Raw genomic sequence first — 25,311 nt, forward strand, 5'->3', positions numbered from 1 at the left:
TTATTAATTGTAATTTTCCATTTCTAAAATTCTAAACAAAATATAATTGTAAAAGATTATTTGGTAATAATTTTCCTTCTACTTTGGTATTCTACAATCTCTCCTTTGCTTCCTTTAATATCGGACCCATTACTTTTTTTGGTAAAAAGAAATCTATTATTTCATTTGATGTAAGATAAAATGCATGTATATGTTATTTTGATAATAAAGAATATGATCATCAACTGTCCGAGTACCATAGATATATAATTTTTTGTGCACTCAACTCTTCACCTATGGACCAAAGAAAATGAATCAATACATTAAGAACCGTTCGAGTATATAGATCATGTCTAATAAAGTAAGATATTTTTATTTTTGGGACGATTGGGGTATAATTATTCTTGACTAAATTATGTTAGGTAACTACTAAGTAAATATAATATATTGCAAACTTTAGGAATAAAGTTTTAAATAGTTATTTGGGATTGATTGCGGGTCGAATTTTTCAAAAAAAAGTTTTAAAATAGTTTCTGAAATGCATGTGACACAAGTGTATAATTATGCAATTTGACATATTGAATATAGTCACCAAAATATATTAAATTAAATTAATATTAAACACTAATATAATTATGAAAACACAAAAATAAATTAAATTATTAAAAAAAAAGTTAAAACAAAACATATACCCGCCCTTTGAAGGGCGGGTCAAAATCTAGTTAGACATTAATAATACTTAAAGATTTTCAGTTTAGGATATAACTCGTAAACTGAAATTATATATTGCTAGATTTTGATCCGTGCTTTTAAAGCGCATGATTATTTTCGAAAATTTTCATTATTTATTTGATATAAATATGTATTCTTATACATTTAGATTTATAAATGAAACGTTATATTGAGTATTTTAACGTCATATGTAGTTCGGTTTAGTTTAAAAAAATATTATTTAAAAATCGTATAAACCCGTAAAAATAACTAAAACCCGGGATCTGATTACCGGTTGAACTGATAGATGATCCAATATGAAATTCGGTTTGACTTAAATTATTATAGTCAAATTAAATTTTCATTTTGTTGTAAGGGTAATAGATCAATATTCGAGAGGATGCATACTAAAAATGAAATATATGTGAGCATCAATAATTTGTATATATTTATATTATAATTTAATGATTTATGTTTGTAAATATAATTTTCATTTGTTTAATTAGTTTACTTTTATTATTCACATGTTATTAGATTTTTTTATGTTTTGTTTTTGTTTGTAAATATAATTTTCATTTATTTAGTTAGTTTACTTTTATTATTCACATGTTATTAGATTTTTTTTTATGTTTTGTTTATGTTTGTAAATATAATTTTCATTTATTTAATTAGTTTACTTTTATTATTCACATGTTATTAGATTTTTTTTATGTATTGTTTATTACTTATTTTAAATTTAAATTTAATTTCATAATTCGCATTAGAAATGTAAATATTTAGTAATTTTATCTATATCTTTTTTATTATATTATATATATATATATATGTAATTATGTTTTACAACTAATTAAACCATTGATCCACACTCTCTTGCATCAATTTATGTTAATGTAATTTTTATGATATAATTGTGTTAATATATATGTTGAATTAGTTAATATTTTATAAATATATTTTTGTGTTTGAATAACCCGTAAAAATATATTCATAAAAATCAAGTAACATGTTTCATCTTGTTTTAAATATTAATAGTATCGAACTATTAATATTTTTTATCATATATATATATATATATATATATATATATATATATAGATTTATGTATATGTATATCTAATTTAATAAGAATAATATTTTTATGTATTTAGTTAGTGTTTTGAAGAAATTGTTTTTTTTTCATTTGGATTAATATATAGTTGTATATATACGAATTAATAGACATATATAATTATTTATTACAATAATAAATAAAATATAATTTATTTTTACTGAAATTTCGTATTTTTATAAATTAAAGTCATTGATTTAAAAAATAATAGATTAGTTAGTTAGTTCCTTAATTTTAGGCATGATGTATATTTAATTTCAATTAAATTATATATATGAATAGAAATAATATGAAAGATAATTAAATTATATATATAAATATATGAAGAGAAATAATATGACCAACCTAGACTTTTTGATAGTCAAAAAATAGTCGATAAATATTACTCCTGTTTTAATAGTATTGATAACATCAATCAAATTTTAATAGTAATAACATCAATCAGATTAATTACATTGATTAAATGAATTGTTTGATTATTCATTAGACACATATGTAAAAGTCATAGGAGCACCGTATTTAAAGAACAATTATAGCTGTTAATAAAAAGAGGGATTGTAGTTAACCAAACGAAAATATACGTCCACTAACCAAAATATATGGGGATGTACACGAAAGTCAATTAGTGTAATAGACATAATAGGAACGAATGGTTAGATAAGAGTGAACGGTTAGATAAGAGTGTTATAATAGGAGCGGACGGTTAGATATGAGTGGACGGTTAGATTAAGAATGTATAGTTAGAAATTTTAAATTGAGATTAAGAATGTATAGTTAGAAATTTTAAATTGGACACAGCATATATCAACTGGTCATACAGGAAAATTAATAGAATAGATATAATGTTTCATTTATAAATCTAAATGTATAAGAATACATATTTATATTAAATAAATTTTGAAATGTTTTGAAAATAATCTCACGCTTTCAAAATCTAGCAGCATCGTATGTGTTTACGAGTTATATCCTAAACAAGCAGTATAAAATTTCAGTTTACGAGTTATATTATAAACTGAAAATCTTTAAGTATTATTAATGTCTAATGTGAATAAGAAAATTAAATTTTAAATCTAAATTAATCTAAATATAAAACATAATATTATAATAGATAATTGATAACAACATAAACTAATGTCAAATCACAACAGTTAATTTTGTTAATAGATTCATGATCCATAAGGTTGTATAATCTTATTTTATAAAAATAAAAAGTATAACTTCCAAATTAGAATACAAACAGATTCTAATAATACAACTAAAAATCATATGCGTTAATAATTAAAAATATGTATTGGTTCAACCAGTAGTTCAACTGGCAACCGATTTTGAGTTAAGATTTTAAATAAAAAGTATATATTTAAAACACATATCACAATATTAGAAAACAAATTGTTATCAAATAATCTTTTGCAATTATCTTTTGGTTAGGGTTTCAAAAATAGAAAATTACTATTAAATAATATTAATAATTACTTTCTAAAAATTTTGTTTTTATTATCTTAGTATATATTCTTTTAATTATGAGATATATTAGAACAAGTCACATTTAAATATATACTTGCCATCATATTAATTATCAACTTTGAAGAACCATGCAACTTAAAAAAATATTAAACAAAACTAAATTATAAAATTTATCAATACAATAAATTATTTAATAAAAATCATGAATAAAAACTATCTATTAAATAAATAAATAAAATTCATCTATGTATCATGATTATAAAATACAAAATTTTAACTTGAACTTATGTAAAATTTTTAATTATAAAATAAATCTCACACAACATATGCAAATCAATAATAAAATTATAATAAAATAATTATTACTTTATGTTCTTTATTAAATAATAACATCAAAACCCTGTTGCAACGCAACGGGCTCGTATTTAGTTTTTAGATAAACTTGTGTTCTCCTTTTTTCTTAACTTTTATATTTGTATATACTAGTGGTTTTCCGGCGCTACGCGCCGGATTCGTGTTTTGTATTTTTATATAAATTTCCAAATTATTTAATAGTTTTAGTATAAAATATATGTTCAGAAATATAAAAATGAAAATATATTAAGAAAAATGATATTTTTCCAATCTATTTAATAGTGGTTAGTAACAATAGTATATTACTTTATTTTGTAGTTGCTTAGTTCAAAATGGAATATAATAATTGGTTATGATTAATCGATTCAATAAAAGTAGAATAAAAAACCATTAATTGTAACAAAGTTAATTTATTGGAATTTAAACATATAGTGAAGTTGATATTTTATTTAAATAACATATTTATACTGTTAAGTACCATGTAGACATTATATAGAAGGAACAAAATTTGAAATTTTGTTTTAGAAACTAAGCTAAATTTAATACCAAAAAGTAAATTAATTATGAGTTCACCTTTATCCGTAAGTCGTAAAGTAAAGCTTCCTGAAATTTATGCTTTGTGTTTCTGATTCTTCACTCCATATTGGATTCAAACAACAAAGCAAGCTCAAATGTATCATCCGAAGAACAACAACACGAAACTTCCAAATTTCAATTCGAATACTTCATGTATTATTAAGTTTTCTTCACAAACAATTGATAAAAAGATTGAAACGCACCAATTCACAGCTCACTTTGTCGACAATGAGAATTACAGTTTCTTTAGTCGTTTCGCTGTCGTCGTCTCAATATTTTTTTTTGTAGTTGCAATTTTATTATTTGTTCTAATTTGATTACAATTAAATAAGGATATTATAGATTGTTGCTCAATTAATGAAAGCTACTTAGTTAATTTTAGTTTGAAAGGTTAACTCGTTGCAATTTATTATTCTGTCGATATTACTTATTTACAAACTGGCTCATTGTTTCATTATATCTTTTAGATTGCTAATACTTTTATATTGGAATTCTGTTTATTTAGTTATCTAATTGTATTTTTGTGTTTATTGAAAACTCATTTATAGATCTGTATTTATCTTATTTTGGTTTATTTCAACAAAAAAACATATATATATTTCTGACAAAAAATACTAAAGATATATACTAATCGTATAAATAAAATTATTTTGTTTTCTCCAAATGATTCAGTTTGCGTAATGCAATATAAATAAATATTTTTTTAACTATATATATGATTTATTTATATAAAAAAGAAACAACTTATGCTCCGATAAAGCTGGAGTGGCAGCTGCAGTTCTTTCAACCATCAACAACATCAATCCCACCGTCTGTCTGAGGGGCTTCTCTGGTCGCACCATAAATCTCCAAAAAGTATCTTCTTTATTTGTTCAGGTTCGTGTTAGATATGGTGAGTTTATGCGTCCCTGCTGAGTTCCTCAACGTATTGGTTCTTTGGAGTGTAGGAGTGTGCCTCTAGTCTGAAATATATGATTTCTCTTCACCATATTATCGCCAACTTTATTTGTCTCATATCCTAAAGGTGCAGAAGGTCGTAGATTTTTTTTGTTGGTCAGAGTTGGACGTTATGAAACTGTTGGGATTGATTTAATCATATAATCAAACGTAAATTTTTTAGAACTTGCTTAATTTTTGTGGATGTCGTACTGGGCTAATGAGCCTGACAACTTGTTCCAAATGTTTACTTGGGACTAAAGCTAAACTAAGAGTCAACTGAATTAAATATGTTGAATTGATCTTATATATCTGAATATCTTCCTCTTTATAAGTTTTCAAGTTTGAAATCTTGCATGTTGCATCGATCATATGCACATAAATTAAGTTTTTGTTGGTCCACTGTTGCCCACCCAAATGACTAACCTTAGACACAAATTTTGTGTCCTTGCTGAACTTTCTGAGCTGTCCTAGTGTCCTGAATGTGTCATTTCTTGAAAAAAAGAAGCTGAGCATTCCAGCTTGCAGGACTATACCTTGCTCCTGCCAAACAAAACAAACTTAGGGTTCAGTGGTTGTGCTTGTCAAGAATTTAACACATTCATTGAAATGTTTATTTCTCAGTACTACCATTAGCTGTACAATATCACCAGCAGGTCCAGCACAGACATTGGTGAGCTTTGTAATCTGACCATCAAAAGGTACAAACACAGCCGCTTCTGATCCATCTGAGACAGACAACTGGACACAGTACCTGCATCATTAACAGACTTGACATTAGCGAACGGTGGTTGGTAAAAAAATGGCTGTGAATTGCAGTTCAAATAGCAGTAAACAGGAGCCTGGGAAGGATCACCTTAGAGTCCCAACGGCATTGCTGTTCTTGCATGTTGCACATGTGAATGTTGAGCAACCACGTTGAACCTTTCTAGTGCTTTTAAACTTGAGGTGTAGCACCACCCATATGCAGAGAAACTTCACAGTCTGTCCACACAATTAATAAATGGGAAACCACTTAATTGTAGAGAGATTAAGCAGTAAGAGATGAGGTTTATTCTGGACCTGGGGATCAGAGTTGAGAACACAAGCATTAGCTAAGCCACCGTAACGGTTTCAAGTTTTTGAATATCTTCATATTTTGTTGGACCTAAGGAAGAAACATCATCACTGAAACGGTTCCTGCTGAATGAAACATTTAAGAGGGTTAGGAGGGTATAAAGCTAATTTTTTTACTGAGTAAATGTATGAAAGTACTCAATTTACGCATCAAGTATGGTCTGCCCAACAGCACTTTCTTTGTCAAAGTAAAAATGACTGACTGTGGTGAAGTTTAGTAATAGCCGACCTGGGAGGAAGCAAAACATATACACAAACAGATTAAATAAGCAAAGTTCATTAACTGGACTTAGTTGTTAAAAGACCCATACCTCCTACTAACTAAGGATTAATGGGCGTGGCTACTATGAACTTATGCTCAACACCATTGACCACAAATTTGTCATGAAGTATGTTGGCAGAGGCCATCAAAAACAGTGGCACAGAATGTAGGTCACTACAGAATGTGAAGGGAAACAATTCAGAAACGGGGATATATAAATTAGCTACTCATCTATAATAATAAAACAGAGAACTAAACTAACCGGTCAATTCATAGATTAGCCATTATACGCTAAATTAACTGCGTCTCATCATTCTAGGTGGTTTTGATTCCCATAATCTCTCTTACAATATCCAATATATAAGGTTAAGCCATTAGAAAAGTGTACCTGCAAAACATAGGTAAGTAAATTGAGTAGTGTGTTAGGAAACTTAAGAACAAAAAAGGTAGTAGGGTGTTTGTTAGTATCATCAGTTGGTTATAGATTTATAACGACTGCAATGAAGAAAATATAATCAAACATTTGCATTAATCATAATTGCTGCCAAAGCCTTGAAGCTATCATAGTTTCAGATGAACAAATACCTTCTCATCTATCATAAGTTGATAACTATGTCTATCCGATAAGCTCTCCACTCTTTTTCAAGTTCCTTGCTTTCCAACAACGGAGGACCCGTGTCACAACAGCCTCCCTCCAACGACCAACCTTTAAATCAGACAGAAGCAGATGAGGGTTGGCCATAATCGAAGAGGCTCTTACTGAGTTTAGAATTCGAGAGTAAGAAATTTCTCTCTTCAGATCTATATTTATAGTGTACGAATAAGATGACAAACCCTTGGAATCTGGAAGAATAAGGACATCATGGTATCCTTTGATTGAATACTGAGGAAGGTCCTTCCCTTGATTTATAGCTGAAGCTCCACGCGGTTACTGAGGAAAACGAAGAGGTAGATCGAATCTTCAAGTGGGAGGAGTGGATCAATCAAGGGAATTCAAGGACTGGTGAGACGTTACGGATATCAAAGCTCGTTTGAAGTTTTTCGCAAATTTCGTCGAGGAGTTCGCCGCTAGAAGAGGAAGAAGGAAAGAGATGGCTAGGAAAAAGTAAAAGCGTGAAATACACAGATAGTCCAGCGAGTCGACACGTGTCGGATTTTGCCCCTCCCTCCCAAGGTGACGTGGACACAGGAGGTGCCAGAGAAGTCTACTTTATATATATAGATATATGTATGTATATTCTCTAATTCTAATTCTAATACATAATACCTAAAGATTGTAAAATGTAAAAAAACCTAATAAGCATCTAAAGTTTCGTTACCGTCACGTCTCGTAGCTAGCCACCTCGCGCCTTCTTCTAATCCATTGGGTGATGACAAGAGAGGCATTGAGATTGCTAGATCTTCCATGGGATTTGGTACTTGATATACTCTCTAGAGTTCCGGCTACATCTCTGGGACGATTAAGTTTTATTTGCAAGCGATGGAACGCTCTATTCAAAGATGACGAGTTCATCAAGAAGCACTTGGATAAAGCAGCAAAACAACGTATGGTTCTCATGTCGAGAGATTCAAAGAAGTTTTATTCAATGAATGTAAATGTCGATGGGATTCATCCCGACAACTCTGTTGATCCACAAACAAAGTTGCTTAACCTCAAAGATTTCCACTGTCCGGAACAACTCAAGATATATGATATATTTCACTGCGACGGGTTATTGTTATGCATGACATGGGACAAAAGACTCGTGGTTTGGAACCCTTGTACTGGCCAAATTAGGTGGATCCCATTCTGTGATCGTTACAAGGATAACTCGGAGTTTGCCCTTGGATACGATAATAACAAGTCTTGCCAAACCTATAAACTCTTGAGATGCAGCTGGGATGCCGCAGAACCTCAAAATGTTGACTCTGGAATCTATGATTTTGAGTCTCATTCTTGGAAGGATCTTAATGACGTGTTTCCCAATAACTGCAGAAGAATAATATCAAAGGCAGTGTCTCTGAAGGGGAATATTTATTGGATTGCCAATATAGATGATGAAGATGATGAAGAAGATGTCTTACTTAGTTTCGATTTTTCAACAGAGAAGTTTAAGTGTTTATCTATTCGATTTTGGAGTGGCCATCGTGATTTTGTTCCTACAACTCTCTCAGTTGTTAGGGAAGAACGACTGGCAGTATTGTATAGCAGCTTTTCTCATCCACCAAAGATTGAGATATGGATGACGATGACACATGATAAGATTGATCAGGCCAGACTTGTGTCCTGGAGCAAATTTTTATCACTGGAACTAGATGAGTATAATCCTCAAATGGATCTTTCAACTGACACAACTTTCTTTATCGACGAGGAGAAGGAAGCGGCCGTGTTATGCGATATGGAATATATAATAAATAAGTGGGAGGACATGGTATACATTGTTGGAGAGGAAAATCGGTTCATGAAAATACCCGTAGGAGAACATACATTTTCTTTGGGTCCGGTTATTCACAATTATGTTCCAAGCTTGGTTCGAATCCAACAGGGTGGAGTCATGACACGAGAACGAAAAAGGAAAAATAGGCATTAGTGGTTTATAAACCACCGAAAAAGGATTTTTCAGTGTTAAGAGTGTTTTGAGTTGATCTTTACATTATACACATCTTCGGATATTTAATATTTTTAAAGTTTTTCTGTGGACTTATCTTAAACTAATGTTTCGGTTTTGAATGTTTTATATTGTCTGCCCAAAACTTCCATCTCCAAATTTAAGACCAAAGGTTCTTCAAGATAGTACGTCTTTTTTAACATAGGAAGTTGGAATTAGATTCCTTTCCTATGATACCAATTATTTATTAATTCTAGGATTATACTCCTTAAATTTGATTTATATCAGTGTATGCAGAGAAAGACAATATATATATATTTTTTTTCTTATCTATGTGCAACTTTTCTTGGTCCTAAACCACAAAAATAAAAAGATTGTTCATAGTAAAGCCCTTCTCATGGACTTAAGGAACACTTCCACTGATCGTCACTAGCTTTGTCCCTTCTACTCTTAGAACTATGCGAGTGTCCTTAGCCAACCAAGTAAACCAAGAAGACCAGCATCAAGTACCTTTGATTTTCTCTCAAGCCCTATAAATTTAAATGAAAAAATGTTAGCTTCTTGCGCTTGTAGCAATCAACAAGTCTCCCATGACATATTACAAAAAAAAAGATGGCTTTTCTAACCAATGTCAGCAGCTACACGATGCGCACACATCACTCCTGAGAAAGCCACAGCTATAACTCCCTGACCAGGAAAACAACTATCCCCAACGCAGTACAAACCATCTATCGCCTATTATAATCAGCCAAAACCATTAGCCAAAACCATTTAAATTAGCCGCAGAACCATCTATCTTTTCTTTTGACTTACAGTTGTGTTAAACGGCATGCCTAGTAAACCTTTTGGTGTTCCTCTTGGCATTGGCCCATAAGTTCCCTTATCCCGAGCAAGATATCGCCTGTGTGTTCTTGGTGTGCCCACCTGCCGAATAAAAACACCTTAGATATACGTGCTAAGTACTCAAAACTAAGGCCTAGGCTTGCTCTCATGCAACTACATATATAGGTACAGGTGTGAATGGCAAATCTAGGCTCATGAACAAAGATTAAGCCTAACCTCCTTAAACGTAATAGATGAACTGAGCTCAGGAAACAGTTTTTTCTCTAGCCTCTGTATGATTCCAGCTGCTACCTCTTCTTTTTTCGCCTCATACTCTTTAGGAGTGAGTCCCTAGTACCAAAATTTAGATGTCAACGGAGATGTCATATCTATACTCATTCCTCAGAGATATACATTTGATGCTTGCTCTCATTCTTTTAAGATCAGTCTTACCTCCCAATCCTCGATGGAAGAGGTTGTAAATATGTGGAGTATATGTCGACCATCTGGAGCCAAAGATGGATCAAGAATGGTTGGAATGCTGAGGAAGATACTGCCATAAGGCTTCTCCAGATTCTTCCAATCATCCTACAGGTGCAACAAAAGAAACATAATCAACCATTCAAACAACTATGGAATTGCCTTAGTAAGAAACTAACAAACCTCAAGTACGAAATGATGGCAATCTGTGTCTGGAGGGAGAACCTCTGCTTTAACACCCATGTGGATTGAAAGAAATGATGGAGCCTTCACATAGACTTTCTGGAAATTTTCTTCTTCTTTTGGAAGCTTTTCTCCTTTCAACAGCTTCCCTACAGCACAATAATACTATGCTAAAAGTATTCTTACAAAACAAAACACCTATTCAACACTTAGGCATGTCATTGTTTTCTCTCTTACCAAATGTATCCCATCTTGTAGCATTAGAAATTATCGTCTTAGCGAAGAATTCTCTTCCATCTGCTAGCCTTACACCGACCTGAAGATAAAACACACACACACACACAACCAAATAGAAATTTCAAGAGATTAAGCAAGAATCAATGTTCAAGAAATCACTAGACCGACTAGGGGGACGCCTAGATCAAATTTTAGAACAACAACTGGGAATGTATGTAGCAAGAGTCATACAGAAACATACAGCCTTTCCATCATCAAGTATTATGCTTTTGACATTAGCTTTGTAGAGTATTTCACTGCCTTGATCAACAAGCCCTTCTGCTAAAGACCTTGCAATCCCACCAACACCACCAACCGGGTAGTTAATTCCTCCATAGTGCCTGTCACATAAAACCTGTCGTTGAACACTTTAAGAACTGAACAGAAAGGGGAAACATGGGGTAGACACAAAAATGCCAAAAAACAGGAATCCTACCATACTTGCATTGATCATTGGCGTCTGCAAAGCATTGACTGTGCTCACAATGAAACACTGCAAGAAAAAAAAATAGGCCTGTTTACAAAACTGAGTAAAATAAACTGTGAGTTTGAACCAAAGGACATTTTTTTTACTCACCTCAGCGTCAATGAAAGACAGTAATTGAGGATCCTTTATATACTTGCGAGCTATATCCCCAGCATTTTGAGGCAAGTAATAAGCTGTACATAAAGCACAGAGAACAACATCAACACACATACCATTAAAAATGATTCAAGAGTCTAGATACTATTCAGAAGACATAGAAGAATACCGAGTGTCAAGCATTCAAGCGGCTTCTGAAAGAACTGTCCAAAAAGGTAGATAGGCTCTTCAAGCGACTTCAGTTCCAAAGAGTTCAATGAGTTAAAGATCTGTTCCACGTTGTTAACAAACACAAAACACTCAGTACACACAAAAACAAAAAATCCAATTAAGTGAAAGTCACATCAGAACCTTCCAGCAGTCACCATAGAATCCAAGAATCCCATCCTTCTCGTGAGGAAACTTGCTAACAAGCTCGTTAACGAACTCATCGTACCCTCTATGAACCTGAACAGAGAGATCATCGGGGAGATGGAAATGAACAGTGGTGGGATCAGGTATAACCTCCATCTCACGACCAACTGCCTTCAACGCCTGAGTTATCAAGTTTAGATTCCCCTGTTATCAACTAAAGGCAATTAGAAAGACACACAAAACATTCTCATCATCAATCATCTTAAAAAGGAAGAAGTCTTTAAAAAACGAACCTTATCGCTGAAACCAAACATGACGGAAGAGCCAACATCGAAAGTGTACCCATCTCTCTCGTAATAACCAGAGCTCCCTCCAGGGATCAGATACTTCTCCAGCACTAACACTTTAGCTTCTTTAACTGATAGCTGAGTCGCCGCGACCAAGCCTCCGATCCCTGAGCCGATGACGATTGCGTCGTACACTTGTCCCTCTCCTCCTCCTCCACTTCTTTCATCTCTCTTCTTCGTCCTTTCTTCTACAGAAGTGGAAGAAACAGATCTCACTGTAACCGTATGATTCTTCTTCCGATGCTTTAAAAACCCTAACTTTAAAGTACCCAGCTTGTGATTTGAAGTCTTCGAGGCCGAGAAGAAGGAGGAGCTGCGATCAACACACGTTAACGGATTGTGAAGACACAGATTCATGGTGGGTGGTTCTGAGCTCGAGTTCGTCGTCACTGTGTTGTATTATCCTTTGGATACTAATCAATTCTCCATCAGACAAGACTTAAAAAGTGTTGTCTTTTTATCCGAATTTGGAAAATTGGTTTTCATCACATGGACGGGCAAAAAAAAATGTTTGGTGAAGAACACTCGCAAGTACTACCAAAGAGATTACAAAAAGAGGGGAGAAAAAAAAAACTTTATTTTGCTGACTTCAAATCCTGGCCGTTGATTCTTTATATAAACTAATGACCGTTAGATTAATTTTTTTTTCTGTAATCTTTCTTTTTTGTACTCTCATAGGATTTATATGGCGCGAAAAGGACATAAAGGCTCGACTTTTTAATTTCGTGGTGAATCTGATTCCGTGTCCAGTATACGTAGAATCTGCAGAATAAATCAAATGGTCCAAAAAAGCATCAATCAATACTCAACGACCATTGCTGTCTTTTTTAGCAACTTGGACGAGTATCGTCGAGACCGTATCTTTGAATCTATGAAAATACAACATGGAATGACCTATGCAACTCTTCTTGGGTTCTTTCAAGGAAAACAAGAGGTGTAACGCGGCTAACGCCCAAGAAAATGTTCGGTCTTCTCGAATCATCTTCTTGCTCATTGGTAAAGCAGCTTTATGGATCCTTTTCAACACGATTTTCTTATGATATATCTCTGCCTTTTAAAAAAAAAAAAAGTATTTGGATTCTGATTCTTCCTACTGCCTTGTTATAAATATAGCCTGCGGCTCAAGCAACCAGACTCACAAGCAACACCAAGCTCGACCTCCGGGTTTGGTTTCAGGAAGTCTTTGTTGTAAGGCTCCTTTTCACTAAAATGGACAAAGTCATGAGACTATCGTCAGAAAAAGGAGTGGTTATATTCAGCAAGAGCTCGTGTTGTTTGTCCTATGCGGTTCAAGTCCTCTTCCAAGATCTTGGGGTTAGCCCTAAGATCCACGAGATCGACAAGGACCCTGAATGCCGGGAGATGGAGAAGGCACTAATGAGGCTAGGCTGTTCAAAGCCAGTTCCAGCCGTTTTCATTGGTGGCAAGCTTGTTGGTTCGACCAACGAAGTAATGTCCATGCACCTAAGCAGCTCCTTGGTTCCCCTTGTGAAGCCATATATATGTTAAAAGACGAAGAGGTATTTCAAAAAAAGATCGTTAAGTAGCTATCAAAGTGTATTTTCAATAAATGATCACATATTTGTATTCCGTTCTAATATTATATTGGTTGTGTAACTTGTTCTACTTCAAAAAGTTATATGAAAATCCTTTTCATAGAAGAACAAAAAGTGGAAAGTAGAAAGTGCATAGTAGTAAAAGATTATATATAAATTCAGATATATAAAATACACGTATGCTAAATTTAATATCTCTAGAAAGTAGCTAAAAAGCATAACAACTATATAACGTACATAACAGACCACAATTGGTTAATGAGAAGAAACACTTGTGATTTTATCATCTACAGACAAATTATGCTTGATATAAAGAGCAAGTGAATTGGATGCATTTCATTTTTAAAGATGTATTTAAAAACTCGTAGCATATGAATACAATCTACATATCTAAGAACATCTCCAGTGTAAAATTTCATATTTTACTCCAAAATGGAATAAAAGTAAATATGGAGTAAAAATGCTCCAACCCTACTCCATTTTCCACTCTATAATGGAGTAATGAACAAACCAAAAATAGATTACTCCATCTATGGAGTAAATTTCATTATAGAGTTGAGTTGGAGCATTTCTTACTCCATATTCACTTTTATTCTATTTTGGAAGAAAAAATAGAGTTGGATTGGAAATGCCCTAAATTAGCAACAGTTGTTCGAAGTTTATTTAATATTCCATAGCTTTCTCTAGGCATGAGCGTTTTTAACCATACTCAAAATTAGAGTCCAAATCCAAACCAGAAAAACTGTAATCCAATTCAACCGTCATTAAAAACTATCCAAACGAGATCTAAAAGGTACAGTATGTATGTTTGAGTCAAATATAAAACCAAAATCTCAATTATAATCTGAAAAAAATCTAAAAGTAATAACGTTTATTAATACCTTAGATATATTAAGGTTATTTAGCTATTTATATATTTTGTAGTTTATTTTTATTTATTTATTTATTTTTGTAACTTGAATAGTTTTTGGTCAATTTCATTGATTTTTAGACGATTTTAAATACTAACTAGATTTTGACCCGCACAACCGTGCGGGTATTTATTTTCATGTTTATATATATATTTGGTTTATTTAATTAGTATATATTCTAAGATTATTCATATATTTAAATGTTTAAATCATCATTTCAACTACAATAATTTTATAGTTTTCATGTTGTTAATTAACTAACTATTTCAAATGATTACATATAAACATATATATATATATATATGTTGCTTCTTATTATGTATGTATTTTATATTTAATTTATTATAATCCCGATCCGTAATTCAAAGTGTTAGATTTCCTTGAAAAGATTTGTTTTGTTTATTCAGTTTATATAATAAATTATTATATATATAAAAGTTTAAGAAAAGTTAACTTTTTATACATGTATTATATAGTTTATTAACGTTAAACCATTCTACCAACATATTATATTTTTTAGAATAAATGTTTTATATTATGAAAATAAAATATACTAACTTATCAATTTAAATATATTTTTTTGAACTGAGATTTAAAGTAATTTTATCATATTTTAGTTCAATATAGTAGTTTAATTAAAATGTTAGATTTTTTAGAAATGGCATACTTTAGAATTATTTTGTATTTAATTTACTATAATCCCGACCCGCAATTCATAGTGCTAGATTTCTTTAGTAATTTGTTTTGTTTATTTAGTTTATATAATAGATTATTATATATAATTTTTTTTAAGATAAGTTAATTTTTATATATGTTATATAATTAAACAGAAATGGATATTGCTTTCCAACAAAATCTTTTTAAAATCTTTGTAAAATGATTTTTTGGAAAGTAATCATTTTAAGTGGCTATTATTATCATTACAATATTTTAATAATTTTTTATATAAATCAAAACTAAATTAAATTTAAATTTCTGATTATATTTTATGACAACTAAAATTGAAACTAATCAATTTTTCGAAAATAAATATTGAAAAGATTCTGAAAAGATTCTTCAAAAATTTTGTTAGAATTTTTTATATTAATATTTATTTTTATCTTAAATAAAAATGAAGATATTAAATGATATTATTTAATATGAAGATTAATAATATATAAAAATGCAGTATGACCAAGTCTAGTAAGTAATCCATTTTTTAAAAAATCACACATAAATTAGAAGTTATGACTTCTGTTTTAATATAATATATAATAATTTGTAAAATCAGGGTTATCAAACTATAACATATATTTCGAAGCACTACATTGGGTGAACACTATATATAAAAATAATATAACCTTTGGTATCATAATAGAGTATAATAAATGTTCTACATTGGGTTAACACTATAATCATAACAGTATAAATAATCAAAACTATGATAACAAACACGATTCACTGATATTATGATAACAAATAATTAAATTAAACCAAGAAAATCTTAAAGAATCAAAGCAACGATTTTTTTTAAAGAATTCAAAGCATTAAATAAAAACAATAGCATATAAATAAGTCAGTGACACATGATGATAAATACTTTAAAATTTGAAGGTCACTTCAAAAAAAGGCCTTCTGTTTTAATAGTATTGATAGTATAATCCGAATCAAATGACCAAAAAAATAATAAAATTTAAATGAAACCTACAGACATAGTACCAAAAATTTAAAAATCTAAATCAACCAAATCTAATCAGAAGGAGCATTCTGAATGGGGAAGCCAAGCTCTTTTCATGTCTGAGTCCATAACTTTAATCTTCACTGTGATCGGCATTGTGAAAACTCTTTTTTTTTGGCTTAAGCTTTGGCGATGTGAAAACTTGTCCTTCTCTACTAATTTTCCTCATCCAATTTAATACTACAGAATGCAAAATCTTGAGACAGACGTGGGGAGATGTTATGCAATAATTGTTTAAAACTTTGCTGAGACGACTACAAAAAAAAAAAAGAACATGTAACTGTACTACTAGAAGTTTCATTAAGCTGTATTAAGACCATAAACAAAACTAAAGATGAGAATAAATAATGAAAAAGAAGGAGACAAGATGCTGCGATGCTTCACGTGTCAATGTGCCTCTTTTTTTTACTTTTCAGTGACATCACTTCTCTCTCTCTCTCCTTGAGTTCCTCTTCCTCCTCCACCTCTCTCTTCATATTTTAGTGAGAGAAAGCTTTCATCTCCACCATTATCTCCCTTCTTTCATAATTATAACACACATTTGACTCTGTAATTTCCCCACATTCACATTCACATTCACATTCACATTCAAAACTCAAACCCGATGGATAAATCGGATCCTCAACAACCCAAGCCCGCCGCCGATCCACATCCCAATCCAAATGCCGATCCAACTCCTCCCTCCTCCTTCCACCGCCGATCTCGCTCCGACGACATGTCAATGTTCATGTTCATGGATCCGCTCTCCTCCTCCGGTCCACCCCCTTCCTCCGACGATCTTCCCTCCGACGACGATCTCTTCTCCTCCTTCATCGACGTCGACAGCCTCTCCTCGAATCCGCACCCCGCGATCGCGTTTCCGAATCATGCCTCCGCCTCCAACTCCGTCGTCGTCTCCGGCGCCGTTCCCTCCTCGTCCTCTCGTCCTCGCCACCGTCACAGCAACTCCGTCGACGCGGGATGCGCCATGTACGCTAATGAGATCATGGACGCGAAGAAAGCTATGCCTCCCGAGAAGCTCTCTGAGCTTTGGAACATCGATCCCAAACGCGCCAAAAGGTTAACATTCTTTTTCCTATTGATGAATCGAAGATCTAGGCCTGCCGGTTCGGGTAGTCTCCGTAGTTCGGTTCGGATGGTTCGGGAATAGGGTAGCTCGATTCGGTTAAATCTTGCTGAATTGAACCGGAAATCATTTGGTTCTTTGGTTTCAGTTATATTTCAGTTGAAAATTTGGTTAAATTCGGCTAGATTCGGTTATTTTGGTTCAAAATTTTGGTTAAATCAGTAGTTCGGTTGATGTTTTGGTGAACTGAACCAAACTAGTAACTGAACAAACCGAACTAACCGAAAGTTTCAGTTCGGTTCGGTTCAAAACGGAAGGCTTCAATGAGAGAGTTTTTCACAATGATTTTGGATTTGATTACATCAGGATCTTAGCGAATAGGCAATCTGCAGCTCGTTCAAAGGAGAGGAAAGCAAGGTACATTCAAGAACTCGAGCGTAAAGTTCAATCTCTTCAAACCGAAGCCACCACTCTCTCTGCTCAGCTCACTCTCTTCCAGGTAATATAGTAAATGGTCTTTGCTCCCTTCTACCCAAGAACGTAGAGCTTTAATAGAGAAGTTTCATTGATGTTTTGGTGTCTTTGCCACCACTCTCTCATTTCGAATGTTGTTTTTATCTCAAAACAAGATCTTCGCTCTGTTCTACACAAGAAAGTAGATTGATAGGGAAGTTTCAACGATGTTTTAGTGAATTCAAGAGTCTTAGTTCGAATGCTGTTTGATTTCAAAACAATAAAGTAAATATCTTCGCTCTGTTCGACGCAAGAAAGTAGCTTTGTTGAAAAGTTCCAATGATGTTGTTTGAATTTGATCAGAGAGACACAAATGGACTTGCAAACGAAAACACAGAGCTAAAGATGAGGTTACAAGCAATGGAGCAACAAGCTCACCTTCGTAATGGTAACTGCAAAGTCTAATTATTTGGATTCATCATGGTACACATTCTGCATCTGTGATCTATTATTGCTTTTGTTTGTTTTTGTTTTTTGTGAATGCAAACACAGCTCTAAACGAAGCACTGAGGAAAGAATTGGAAAGGATGAAGATTGAGACTGGAGAAATCTCTGGTAATTCAGATTCCTTTGATATGGGAATGCAGCAGGTTCAGTACTCTCCTTCCACTTTCATGGCTATTCCACCCTATCATCATGGCCAAGATATGCAGCAGATGCACGGATTCAATCCAAGCCATCCGATGGAGGCCATGTCGAATTCTCAGAGCGTGTCGGAGTTTCTGCAGAACGGGAGAATGCAAGGGCTAGAGATAAGTAGCAATAATAGCTCAAGCTTGGTCAAATCTGAAGGACCTTCTCTCTCTGCTAGTGAGAGTAGCTCTGCCTATTGACAAAAGACATACCGATGAGGTTCCTCAAGACAACTGTTAATAGGGTTTAAAATTCATTTGATTTGATTCGCTTTCTACTACTATTTATTATTCTCATTCTTTTTTCGAGGTGACAAAGGACGTTATCAGAACTGAGTTGGACTTGTGTTGTTGTGATTGTGAGTTTCATTGTTTGCTACTCTTATTGATTTTTCTTCAAGGAACAAATGAGATTCTAATAATTAGTGTTCCCTTTGGAAATAAATGTATTTTGTTGCATTTTTCTTGTATGTTTATGTATGTCAACTCACATTTATAAAATTATTCTATACTGTTTCTCTGTAGATTCGTTTGTGTAGTTGACGTTTATGAGCCTGTTTTAGTACATGATGCACATCTGTGTATCTTATGATTTTTTTTGCATGAAAAGTCCAAAAAGAAAAAAAAAAGAGCTCAGGATTGTGGCTATACCATCTGGAAATCAGATGAATGCGATGGACCCAACCGTCGCTAAACCGGTTTCTTCACAGCTCAGATGCACCAGCCGGGAATCGAACCCGGGTCTGTACCGTGGCAGGGTACTATTCTACCACTAGACCACTGGTGCTTTGATGTCCAATCCCGCTGTTAAAATATAATACGGTTCAGAAACTTGTTTGACTTAAGTAATACTCTACTCTAGTCATTTTGTAGATTGGCAAGAAAATGAAGTTTCTAATTTCACTGTATCGGTAATATACTAATATTAGTTGTCTTTTACATGGAAGAACCACTTTGGCAGTTGATTGCCTAAGCGTGAAGCTGGTAATGATGATTAGCTAACCCAATAACTACTACATATTAACCTTCTGCTTGGTATTTCTACTTCTCCGATACATGTTTAGGCCCATTAGGCCACACCAAGATTACAAAAATCAAAAGCCTCCTCATAAACCTTTTGTCCTTTCCTCATATCTTATCAACCATATCAGATCATGAAAACTAATAGAGATATGTCTGTTTATGGTGAGAAGACATTGGAGAAAAGGCTGAACCAATTGTGAACATATAACTAAACTGAATCCATTCTTTGATTAGGTTGTCGTCAAGCATAACGTCTCTGAAGTTAACGAGAGACGTATGCGCTGTGGTCATGCGGCTCCCCTTATGTACGTAACATGTTTTTTTTTCTTTCAGCAACATACGCAATGCTACGAATTATATATTAGATTTTGTAAACAGAAACAACTAAAATATATTATCAAATTAGATAGTGGAATGAATTTATTATAATTTCTCATTCATGTATATGCTTTGGACATGTCAACTAATTTACAAAATGTCTAAACTTTACTCTTTACTATATAACAAATTGCTCATTAACAAAATAAAAGGTAGTCTAGAATAAAAAGGTGTACGGAAAAGGTAAAAAAGAGCAAATCTAATAAAGTTTTGGACATGAATGTAAAATTGTACATAGTGTACCGGAAACAAAGTGAGTAAATAAATGCTTTAGAAGAGCAAATCTAATAAAGATTTGGCCAATGAATGTAAATTGTATATTTGTGGGCCCGTCTCATTTGACCCTAATATAAACTGATCTTTGTGGAGAAGGAGACAAAACCTTCTTCCCCATATCTGTGGGATCTCCCCAGTTGGTCCCTCTCTCTCTCTCTTTTTGCTTTCCACCTGAAAACTCATTCTCGCCGGCCGCTTTGGATTCTCTAAATTCTCCGATCCGATTTCCGGTTTAATTTAATTAAACCGGTTTATCAACATTCTCTCACTAGCTCCATCTCCCTTCATACCTTAAACCCTAAAAATCGACCACTCATGGCGATTAGGGTTACCTTCACATACTCCAGCTACGTCGCCAGGAACATCGCTTCCTCCGCCGCGACTCGCGTCGTCGGCGGCACCGGAGACGTCCGGTCATGCTTCGATTACTATCTCCGTCCCAGGATCTTCAACCACGATCTCGACAAACCTCCTCCGTCCTCATCTTCCCCTATGTACTCCACCATCGCTAGGGAGCTCCTCGAGGAAGGAAGCAAGAGCCCGCTCGTCTCCGGGATGATCTCCGTCATGAAGCTAACCGGAGCTCCGGATCTGCTGGGGATGAACAGCGCCACCGCCCTCGGGATCTCGCCGTTCAAGGCTTCTTCCGTGATTCCGTTTCTGAGGGGGTCTAAGTGGATGCCTTGCAGCATTCCGGCGACGCTGACGACGGATGTCGATAGGGGAGGGAATGTGAAGGTGGATCTTAGTCGTAAAGGCTCGAGCTTTGGGAACGGATGGGTTAACAAGCTGTTGAATATATGCTCGGAGGATGCTAAGGCGGCGTTCACTGCGGTGACTGTTTCTCTTCTGTTCCGTTCCGCGTTGGCTGAGCCAAAGTCCATACCTTCCATGTCTATGTACCCTACTCTTGATGTGGGTGATCGTGTTATGGCTGAGAAGGTGAGAGTACTGGTGATTTTGGCTCTGTTCTATGATTGGTTATAATGTTAGATTGATGGTTGATATTGAGTGATTTGATGAGTTATTCGTGTGGTTTTTGGTGCTGCTTAAGGTCTCGTACTTGTTCAGAAGGCCAGAGGTTTCTGATATAGTCATCTTCAAGGCTCCTCCTGTTTTGGTGGTAGGTAACAAATCACCCTTTCTTGTTTTTTTTTTTAAATGTTTTAAAACCTGTTTCAGAGGTGTTTTGATGTTCTCCTTTTGGAAAAATTGTAGGAACATGGTTATAATTGTACTGATGTATTCATAAAAAGGATAGTTGCAAGCGAAGGTGACTGGGTTGAAGTAAGCCCTTTTTTTTTTATCTAAATCACTTGTTGGTTGATCCTATTCTCACCAGTTAATCTCTTTCTCACCTTTATTGGTATTATTACTTGAGTAGTGGCTTCTTTATAACCTGCATCCTCAAAACAGGCCCTTGTTTTTATGTTTTTTTTTGTATCATTTTCCTGTCTTAACCTATTGATCCTGTATCATAAAGGTTTGTGATGGAAAGCTCTTAGTGAATGATGCAGTTCAAGAAGAGGATTTTGTATTAGAGCCAATTGACTACGAAATGGAACCAATGGTAAACAAAACTTGCACTTCCTAGTTCAATGATTCTCAACCTTGTAAGAGAGTTATGCAACTAAGCTGGTTTCTCCTGTTTTATTTTGCAGTTGGTCCCTGAAGGTTATGTCTTTGTCCTAGGAGACAACCGCAACAAAAGCTTTGACTCTCATAACTGGTAATCAATAACTCTAGAAGATATCTGCTATTTCATGGCTCTCCTGTGTTAAAATTATGGAAACTCTGTTGATTGATTCACGGATGAATGTAAACACGCAGGGGTCCACTTCCGATAAAGAACATTATCGGAAGATCTGTGTTTAGGTATTGGCCACCGAGTAAAGTTTCAGACACAATACACCACCATGAGCAAGTTATCCAAAAGGGGGCTGTTGATGTTTCTTGACCGGTGCCGATGGTTCTTAGGATTAAGCAGGAATTTGGATGGATGATGAGGTGGTGCTATAGCCATCATTTTGCCATCATTTTGACCCTGAAGTCAACAGAGCAATTCTTTCGTTCTGTGTACTTCTATGGAAGACATGGAATGTCATGGGAAAAAATCCCAAAGGAAAAAAAATGGAATATTCTTTTGTTAAGATTTTTTTTCTTGTTATGTTGAAACGTAAAAACGTAATCATTGTGTAGACTGTCAAACGTTAAGGTGAGCGCTTAACAGGAAATGTTGAAAACATTAGTTTATCAGTCTCTTCATTAAGTTTCCAAAAAAAAGCTACATAATGAGCTTCGATGAAAAAGTGAATGACTATATTATCTGCTTGCCCATCGTTCTAATAAGATGATGTTTACCATAAACACAAATTCAAAGAAAAACAGAGTATGTATGAACAAGAATGTTTATTTTTTTTCTTATTATGTTGAAACGTAAAAACGTAATCATTGTGTAGACTTTGTCAAACGTTAAGGTGAGCGCCTAACAGGAAATGTTGAAAACATTAGTTTATCAGTCTCTTCATTAAGTTTTTTTTAAAAAAGCTACATAATGAGCTTCGATGAAAAAGTGAATGAATACTATGTTATGTGCTTGCCCATCATTCTAATAAGCTGATGTTTACCATAAACCCAAAACTAAAAAAAAAACAGAGTATGAACAAGAAGAATGTTTATTTTGAAAAAAGTAGGAGCTCAGTATGAGGGGATATCATCTTGAATTCAGATGAATGCGAAGGACCCAACCAACGCTAAGCCGTTTTCTTCATTACTCACACGACTGCACCAGCCGGGAATCGAACCCGGGTCTGTACCGTGGCAGGGTACTATTCTACCACTAGACCACTGGTGCTTTGATGTTTATGTTCTTCCATAATGAAATAAGTTTTGAAAGCATATGGAATGAGAAAGAAACGACAAGAATTATGGTAAAGAACAAGAAAAACAAAATGATAAGTTTTGAAAGCATATCATTTTCAAATAATTTCTCAATTTAAACACGATGTCATCAAAGTATCAAAAATATTTTATTATTATTATAACTATAAGAACTTAGATGACACAAAAACTATAAAAACTTACCATTTTAAATTCTAGACGTTATTTGTTGTTTATTTATATGAATGTATGATTAAGATTCAGAGTTTGTTATTAAAGATTAAAAAATGGTTTATAATATGTTTAGAGTTTGAGATATGTTTAGGATTTAGAGCGTGATAGAAAATCATTCTATTTAAGAAAAAAATGTTTGTTGGATATTTTTGAAATATAATTTATTGTTTATTTTAAAAAGTTTAGGATTTAAGATTTAGATGTAATGATTAGAAATCAAATATTATGGTTTACAATATGTTTAGGGGGATTAAATTTCTTTGAATAGTGACTAGTTATATTGTGAGTCTGTGACTATATATTTCCACGAGTGATTAATAATAAACTTTTATTTTCATAATTAATTGGCTTTTTGGTTGATAAAGATTCATTTTATTTCAAATAGCCACAAATATAATCTTATAGCTATTAGTACGAATATCCAGTATCCACGTAATGACGTAACAGATACAAATTGTAGATTTAGAAAACATGTAGCTGATGTCAAAAAAAAAAAACATGTAGCTGTTTTGTAGTTATTTATAGATAAAAAAAGCAGCAACTATTTTTTTGTATGGCTATTGAAAAACAATTTTTAAATATTGAAACCTTAAAGAAGAAAGTGTCAGGATTGTTTGTTGTGTTGAGACCTAAAATGCAATCATTACAGACCTGTCTTTTAGTTTTGCAAGGTGCTTAGTCTTGCAAGTTGTTCAAAAAAAAAAAAAGGTGCTTAGTCTTGCAATCATTGTGTTAAAATTTGGTTGAAAACATTTGTTTATCTGTGTCTTTGAATTTTGCAAGGTGCTTAATCTCTCTCTCAGCTAAAAAAAAAAACTACATACAGTAGTAAGCTTCAATGATAAAGTGAATGTCATATTTGCATAAATAAAAGCTTCAATGCCATATTATATTTGCATAAATATACACATCTTATATATTAAAATAGAAATCACAACTCATTTCATGTGTGATTTTTTTAAGTTAGACAATTCATTTAAATGTTTATTAAATATATTTTTGTTATTACTTTATAATATGCTAACCATAAATTTTGTTCATGTGTATATTACATAACTTGCCATTAAATTTTAAATTATTCCTAGAATAAGGTAATGCTAACTTCTTTCTTACTAATATCTATGTAACTAATTAATTTTGTCCTATATCTAAATGTTTTCATTAATTTCGAAATTTGATATAATATTATACATTAATATATTAATGTATTGTTTATAAAATTAAAAATTAAAATTATATCATATTTTTATCTAATTTATAATCATAATCATGTTAGGAAAATTATACAATACATATTTAAACATTAACATATCTTAGATTTTTTTTATAAATGATAATATATTATCTAAAATGTATAAGCATAAAAATATTGGTAAAATATTAAAAAAACAAATTAAAAAATTGGTTTTATTATCAAACGCAAATTCAGTAGGATAAATATATTCTAAAAGCAATATATATATATATGTGATGATTTGAAATAATTAATTAATTTACAGTATGAAAAATATAAAATTATTGTATTTAAAAGATATACACAATTATATATAAACAACCTTGAAATATATAGTAACTATATAAAACAAATACCCGCACAACAGATCTAGTTATTTTGTTAAAAATGAGGAGCTCAGGATTGTGGCTATACCATCTGGAAATCAGATGAATGCGACTGACCCAACCGTCGCTAAACCTGTTTCTTCACAGCTCAGATGCACCAGCCGGGAATCGAACCCGGGTCTGTACCGTGGCAGGGTACTATTCTACCACTAGACCACTGGTGCTTGTTGTTATCGCATTGGTCAATACGAAATGAGAAAGAACAAGAAGTTGGTAAGGAGAACAGAGTCGCGTATGTCTGAAAATCAAATATACTTCTAGTGTTATGAATATGGCCACAACTTTGAAAATACAGATAGAATCATCAAACCTATGTTCGCTTTTCTCTCTACTATACGATGTGAAAGCCTGTTGATTTTTCAGTCT

The 25,311-nt window shown here is 33.0% G+C and overlaps 5 protein-coding genes and 5 non-coding genes across 11 annotated transcripts; 4 read left to right on the forward strand and 6 right to left on the reverse strand.

The window, feature by feature from the left end:
* Nucleotides 1-7,094: 7,094 nt before the first annotated feature.
* Nucleotides 7,095-9,239, forward strand: LOC108805162 (putative F-box/kelch-repeat protein At3g17570). The gene has a single exon (XM_018577135.2). The coding sequence runs from the start codon at nt 7,877-7,879 to the stop codon at nt 9,074-9,076; it is 1,200 nt and encodes a 399-aa protein (XP_018432637.1). The 5' UTR covers nt 7,095-7,876; the 3' UTR covers nt 9,077-9,239.
* A 147-nt stretch (nt 9,240-9,386) lies between these two features.
* LOC108805163 (prolycopene isomerase, chloroplastic) lies at nt 9,387-12,654 on the reverse strand. 2 transcript variants are annotated; one of them, XM_018577136.2, is made up of 13 exons: nt 12,086-12,654; nt 11,790-11,996; nt 11,608-11,707; nt 11,433-11,515; nt 11,292-11,348; nt 11,058-11,210; nt 10,817-10,895; nt 10,580-10,728; nt 10,370-10,504; nt 10,154-10,267; nt 9,908-10,018; nt 9,721-9,829; nt 9,387-9,624 (listed from the first exon to the last, which is right to left on the reverse strand). In XM_018577136.2, exons 1-13 carry the CDS (start codon nt 12,494-12,496, stop codon nt 9,551-9,553), a joined length of 1,782 nt encoding a protein of 593 aa, XP_018432638.1. In that variant the 5' UTR covers nt 12,497-12,654; the 3' UTR covers nt 9,387-9,550. The 2 variants fall into 2 exon arrangements, with proteins under 2 accessions (XP_018432638.1, XP_056842461.1); XM_056986481.1 differs by having other exon boundaries at nt 12,082-12,138.
* Nucleotides 12,655-13,263: 609 nt separating this feature from the next.
* On the forward strand, nt 13,264-13,776 carry LOC108805191 (monothiol glutaredoxin-S11). The gene has a single exon (XM_018577162.2). It carries the CDS (start codon nt 13,349-13,351, stop codon nt 13,646-13,648), a length of 300 nt encoding a protein of 99 aa, XP_018432664.1. The 5' UTR covers nt 13,264-13,348; the 3' UTR covers nt 13,649-13,776.
* A 2,541-nt stretch (nt 13,777-16,317) lies between these two features.
* On the forward strand, nt 16,318-18,993 carry LOC108805192 (transcription factor RF2b). The gene is made up of 4 exons (XM_018577163.2): nt 16,318-17,382; nt 17,756-17,888; nt 18,206-18,290; nt 18,395-18,993. The coding sequence occupies exons 1-4, from the start codon at nt 16,928-16,930 to the stop codon at nt 18,733-18,735; spliced, it is 1,014 nt and encodes a 337-aa protein (XP_018432665.2). The 5' UTR covers nt 16,318-16,927; the 3' UTR covers nt 18,736-18,993.
* A 170-nt stretch (nt 18,994-19,163) lies between these two features.
* On the reverse strand, nt 19,164-19,247 carry LOC130495381 (small nucleolar RNA snoR114). Its single transcript, XR_008934652.1, has one exon. It is a non-coding gene; the product is annotated as a small nucleolar RNA snoR114 (small nucleolar RNA).
* Nucleotides 19,248-19,250: 3 nt separating this feature from the next.
* On the reverse strand, nt 19,251-19,321 carry TRNAG-GCC (transfer RNA glycine (anticodon GCC)). Its single transcript has one exon. It is a non-coding gene; the product is annotated as a tRNA-Gly (tRNA).
* A 981-nt stretch (nt 19,322-20,302) lies between these two features.
* LOC108857406 (probable thylakoidal processing peptidase 2, chloroplastic) lies at nt 20,303-22,472 on the forward strand. Its single transcript, XM_018631390.2, has 6 exons — nt 20,303-21,153; nt 21,266-21,334; nt 21,430-21,498; nt 21,695-21,781; nt 21,873-21,940; nt 22,042-22,472. Exons 1-6 carry the CDS (start codon nt 20,527-20,529, stop codon nt 22,166-22,168), a joined length of 1,047 nt encoding a protein of 348 aa, XP_018486892.2. The 5' UTR covers nt 20,303-20,526; the 3' UTR covers nt 22,169-22,472.
* A 522-nt stretch (nt 22,473-22,994) lies between these two features.
* On the reverse strand, nt 22,995-23,065 carry TRNAG-GCC (transfer RNA glycine (anticodon GCC)). Its single transcript has one exon. It is a non-coding gene; the product is annotated as a tRNA-Gly (tRNA).
* Nucleotides 23,066-24,951: 1,886 nt separating this feature from the next.
* Nucleotides 24,952-25,035, reverse strand: LOC130495382 (small nucleolar RNA snoR114). The gene has a single exon (XR_008934653.1). It is a non-coding gene; the product is annotated as a small nucleolar RNA snoR114 (small nucleolar RNA).
* Nucleotides 25,036-25,038: 3 nt separating this feature from the next.
* Nucleotides 25,039-25,109, reverse strand: TRNAG-GCC (transfer RNA glycine (anticodon GCC)). Its single transcript has one exon. It is a non-coding gene; the product is annotated as a tRNA-Gly (tRNA).
* Between the last annotated feature and the right edge of the window lie 202 nt (nt 25,110-25,311).

The sequence above is a fragment of the Raphanus sativus genome, chromosome 5, assembly GCF_000801105.2.
Source record: "Raphanus sativus cultivar WK10039 chromosome 5, ASM80110v3, whole genome shotgun sequence".
Lineage (NCBI taxonomy): Eukaryota > Viridiplantae > Streptophyta > Magnoliopsida > Brassicales > Brassicaceae > Raphanus > Raphanus sativus.

Bases quoted from the DNA above. Each gene is read 5' to 3' on its own strand.
- LOC108805162 (XM_018577135.2), top strand. From the start codon at position 7,877: ATGACAAGAGAGGCATTGAGATTGCTAGATCTTCCATGGGATTTGGTA.
- LOC108805163 (XM_018577136.2), bottom strand. From the start codon at position 12,496: ATGAATCTGTGTCTTCACAATCCGTTAACGTGTGTTGATCGCAGCTCC. The intron at 10,729-10,816 runs GTAAGAGAGAAA...ATTGTGCTGTAG, and splicing joins TACAAGATGGGATACATTTG to GGAAGCTGTTGAAAGGAGAA. The intron at 9,625-9,720 runs GTTAGAAAAGCC...TTAAATTTATAG, and splicing joins TCGTGTAGCTGCTGACATTG to GGCTTGAGAGAAAATCAAAG.
- LOC108805191 (XM_018577162.2), top strand. From the start codon at position 13,349: ATGGACAAAGTCATGAGACTATCGTCAGAAAAAGGAGTGGTTATATTC.
- LOC108805192 (XM_018577163.2), top strand. From the start codon at position 16,928: ATGGATAAATCGGATCCTCAACAACCCAAGCCCGCCGCCGATCCACAT. The intron at 17,383-17,755 runs GTTAACATTCTT...TGATTACATCAG, and splicing joins GATCCCAAACGCGCCAAAAG to GATCTTAGCGAATAGGCAAT. The intron at 17,889-18,205 runs GTAATATAGTAA...GAATTTGATCAG, and splicing joins CTCAGCTCACTCTCTTCCAG to AGAGACACAAATGGACTTGC.
- LOC108857406 (XM_018631390.2), top strand. From the start codon at position 20,527: ATGGCGATTAGGGTTACCTTCACATACTCCAGCTACGTCGCCAGGAAC. The intron at 21,499-21,694 runs GTAAGCCCTTTT...TGTATCATAAAG, and splicing joins GCGAAGGTGACTGGGTTGAA to GTTTGTGATGGAAAGCTCTT. The intron at 21,782-21,872 runs GTAAACAAAACT...TTTATTTTGCAG, and splicing joins ACTACGAAATGGAACCAATG to TTGGTCCCTGAAGGTTATGT.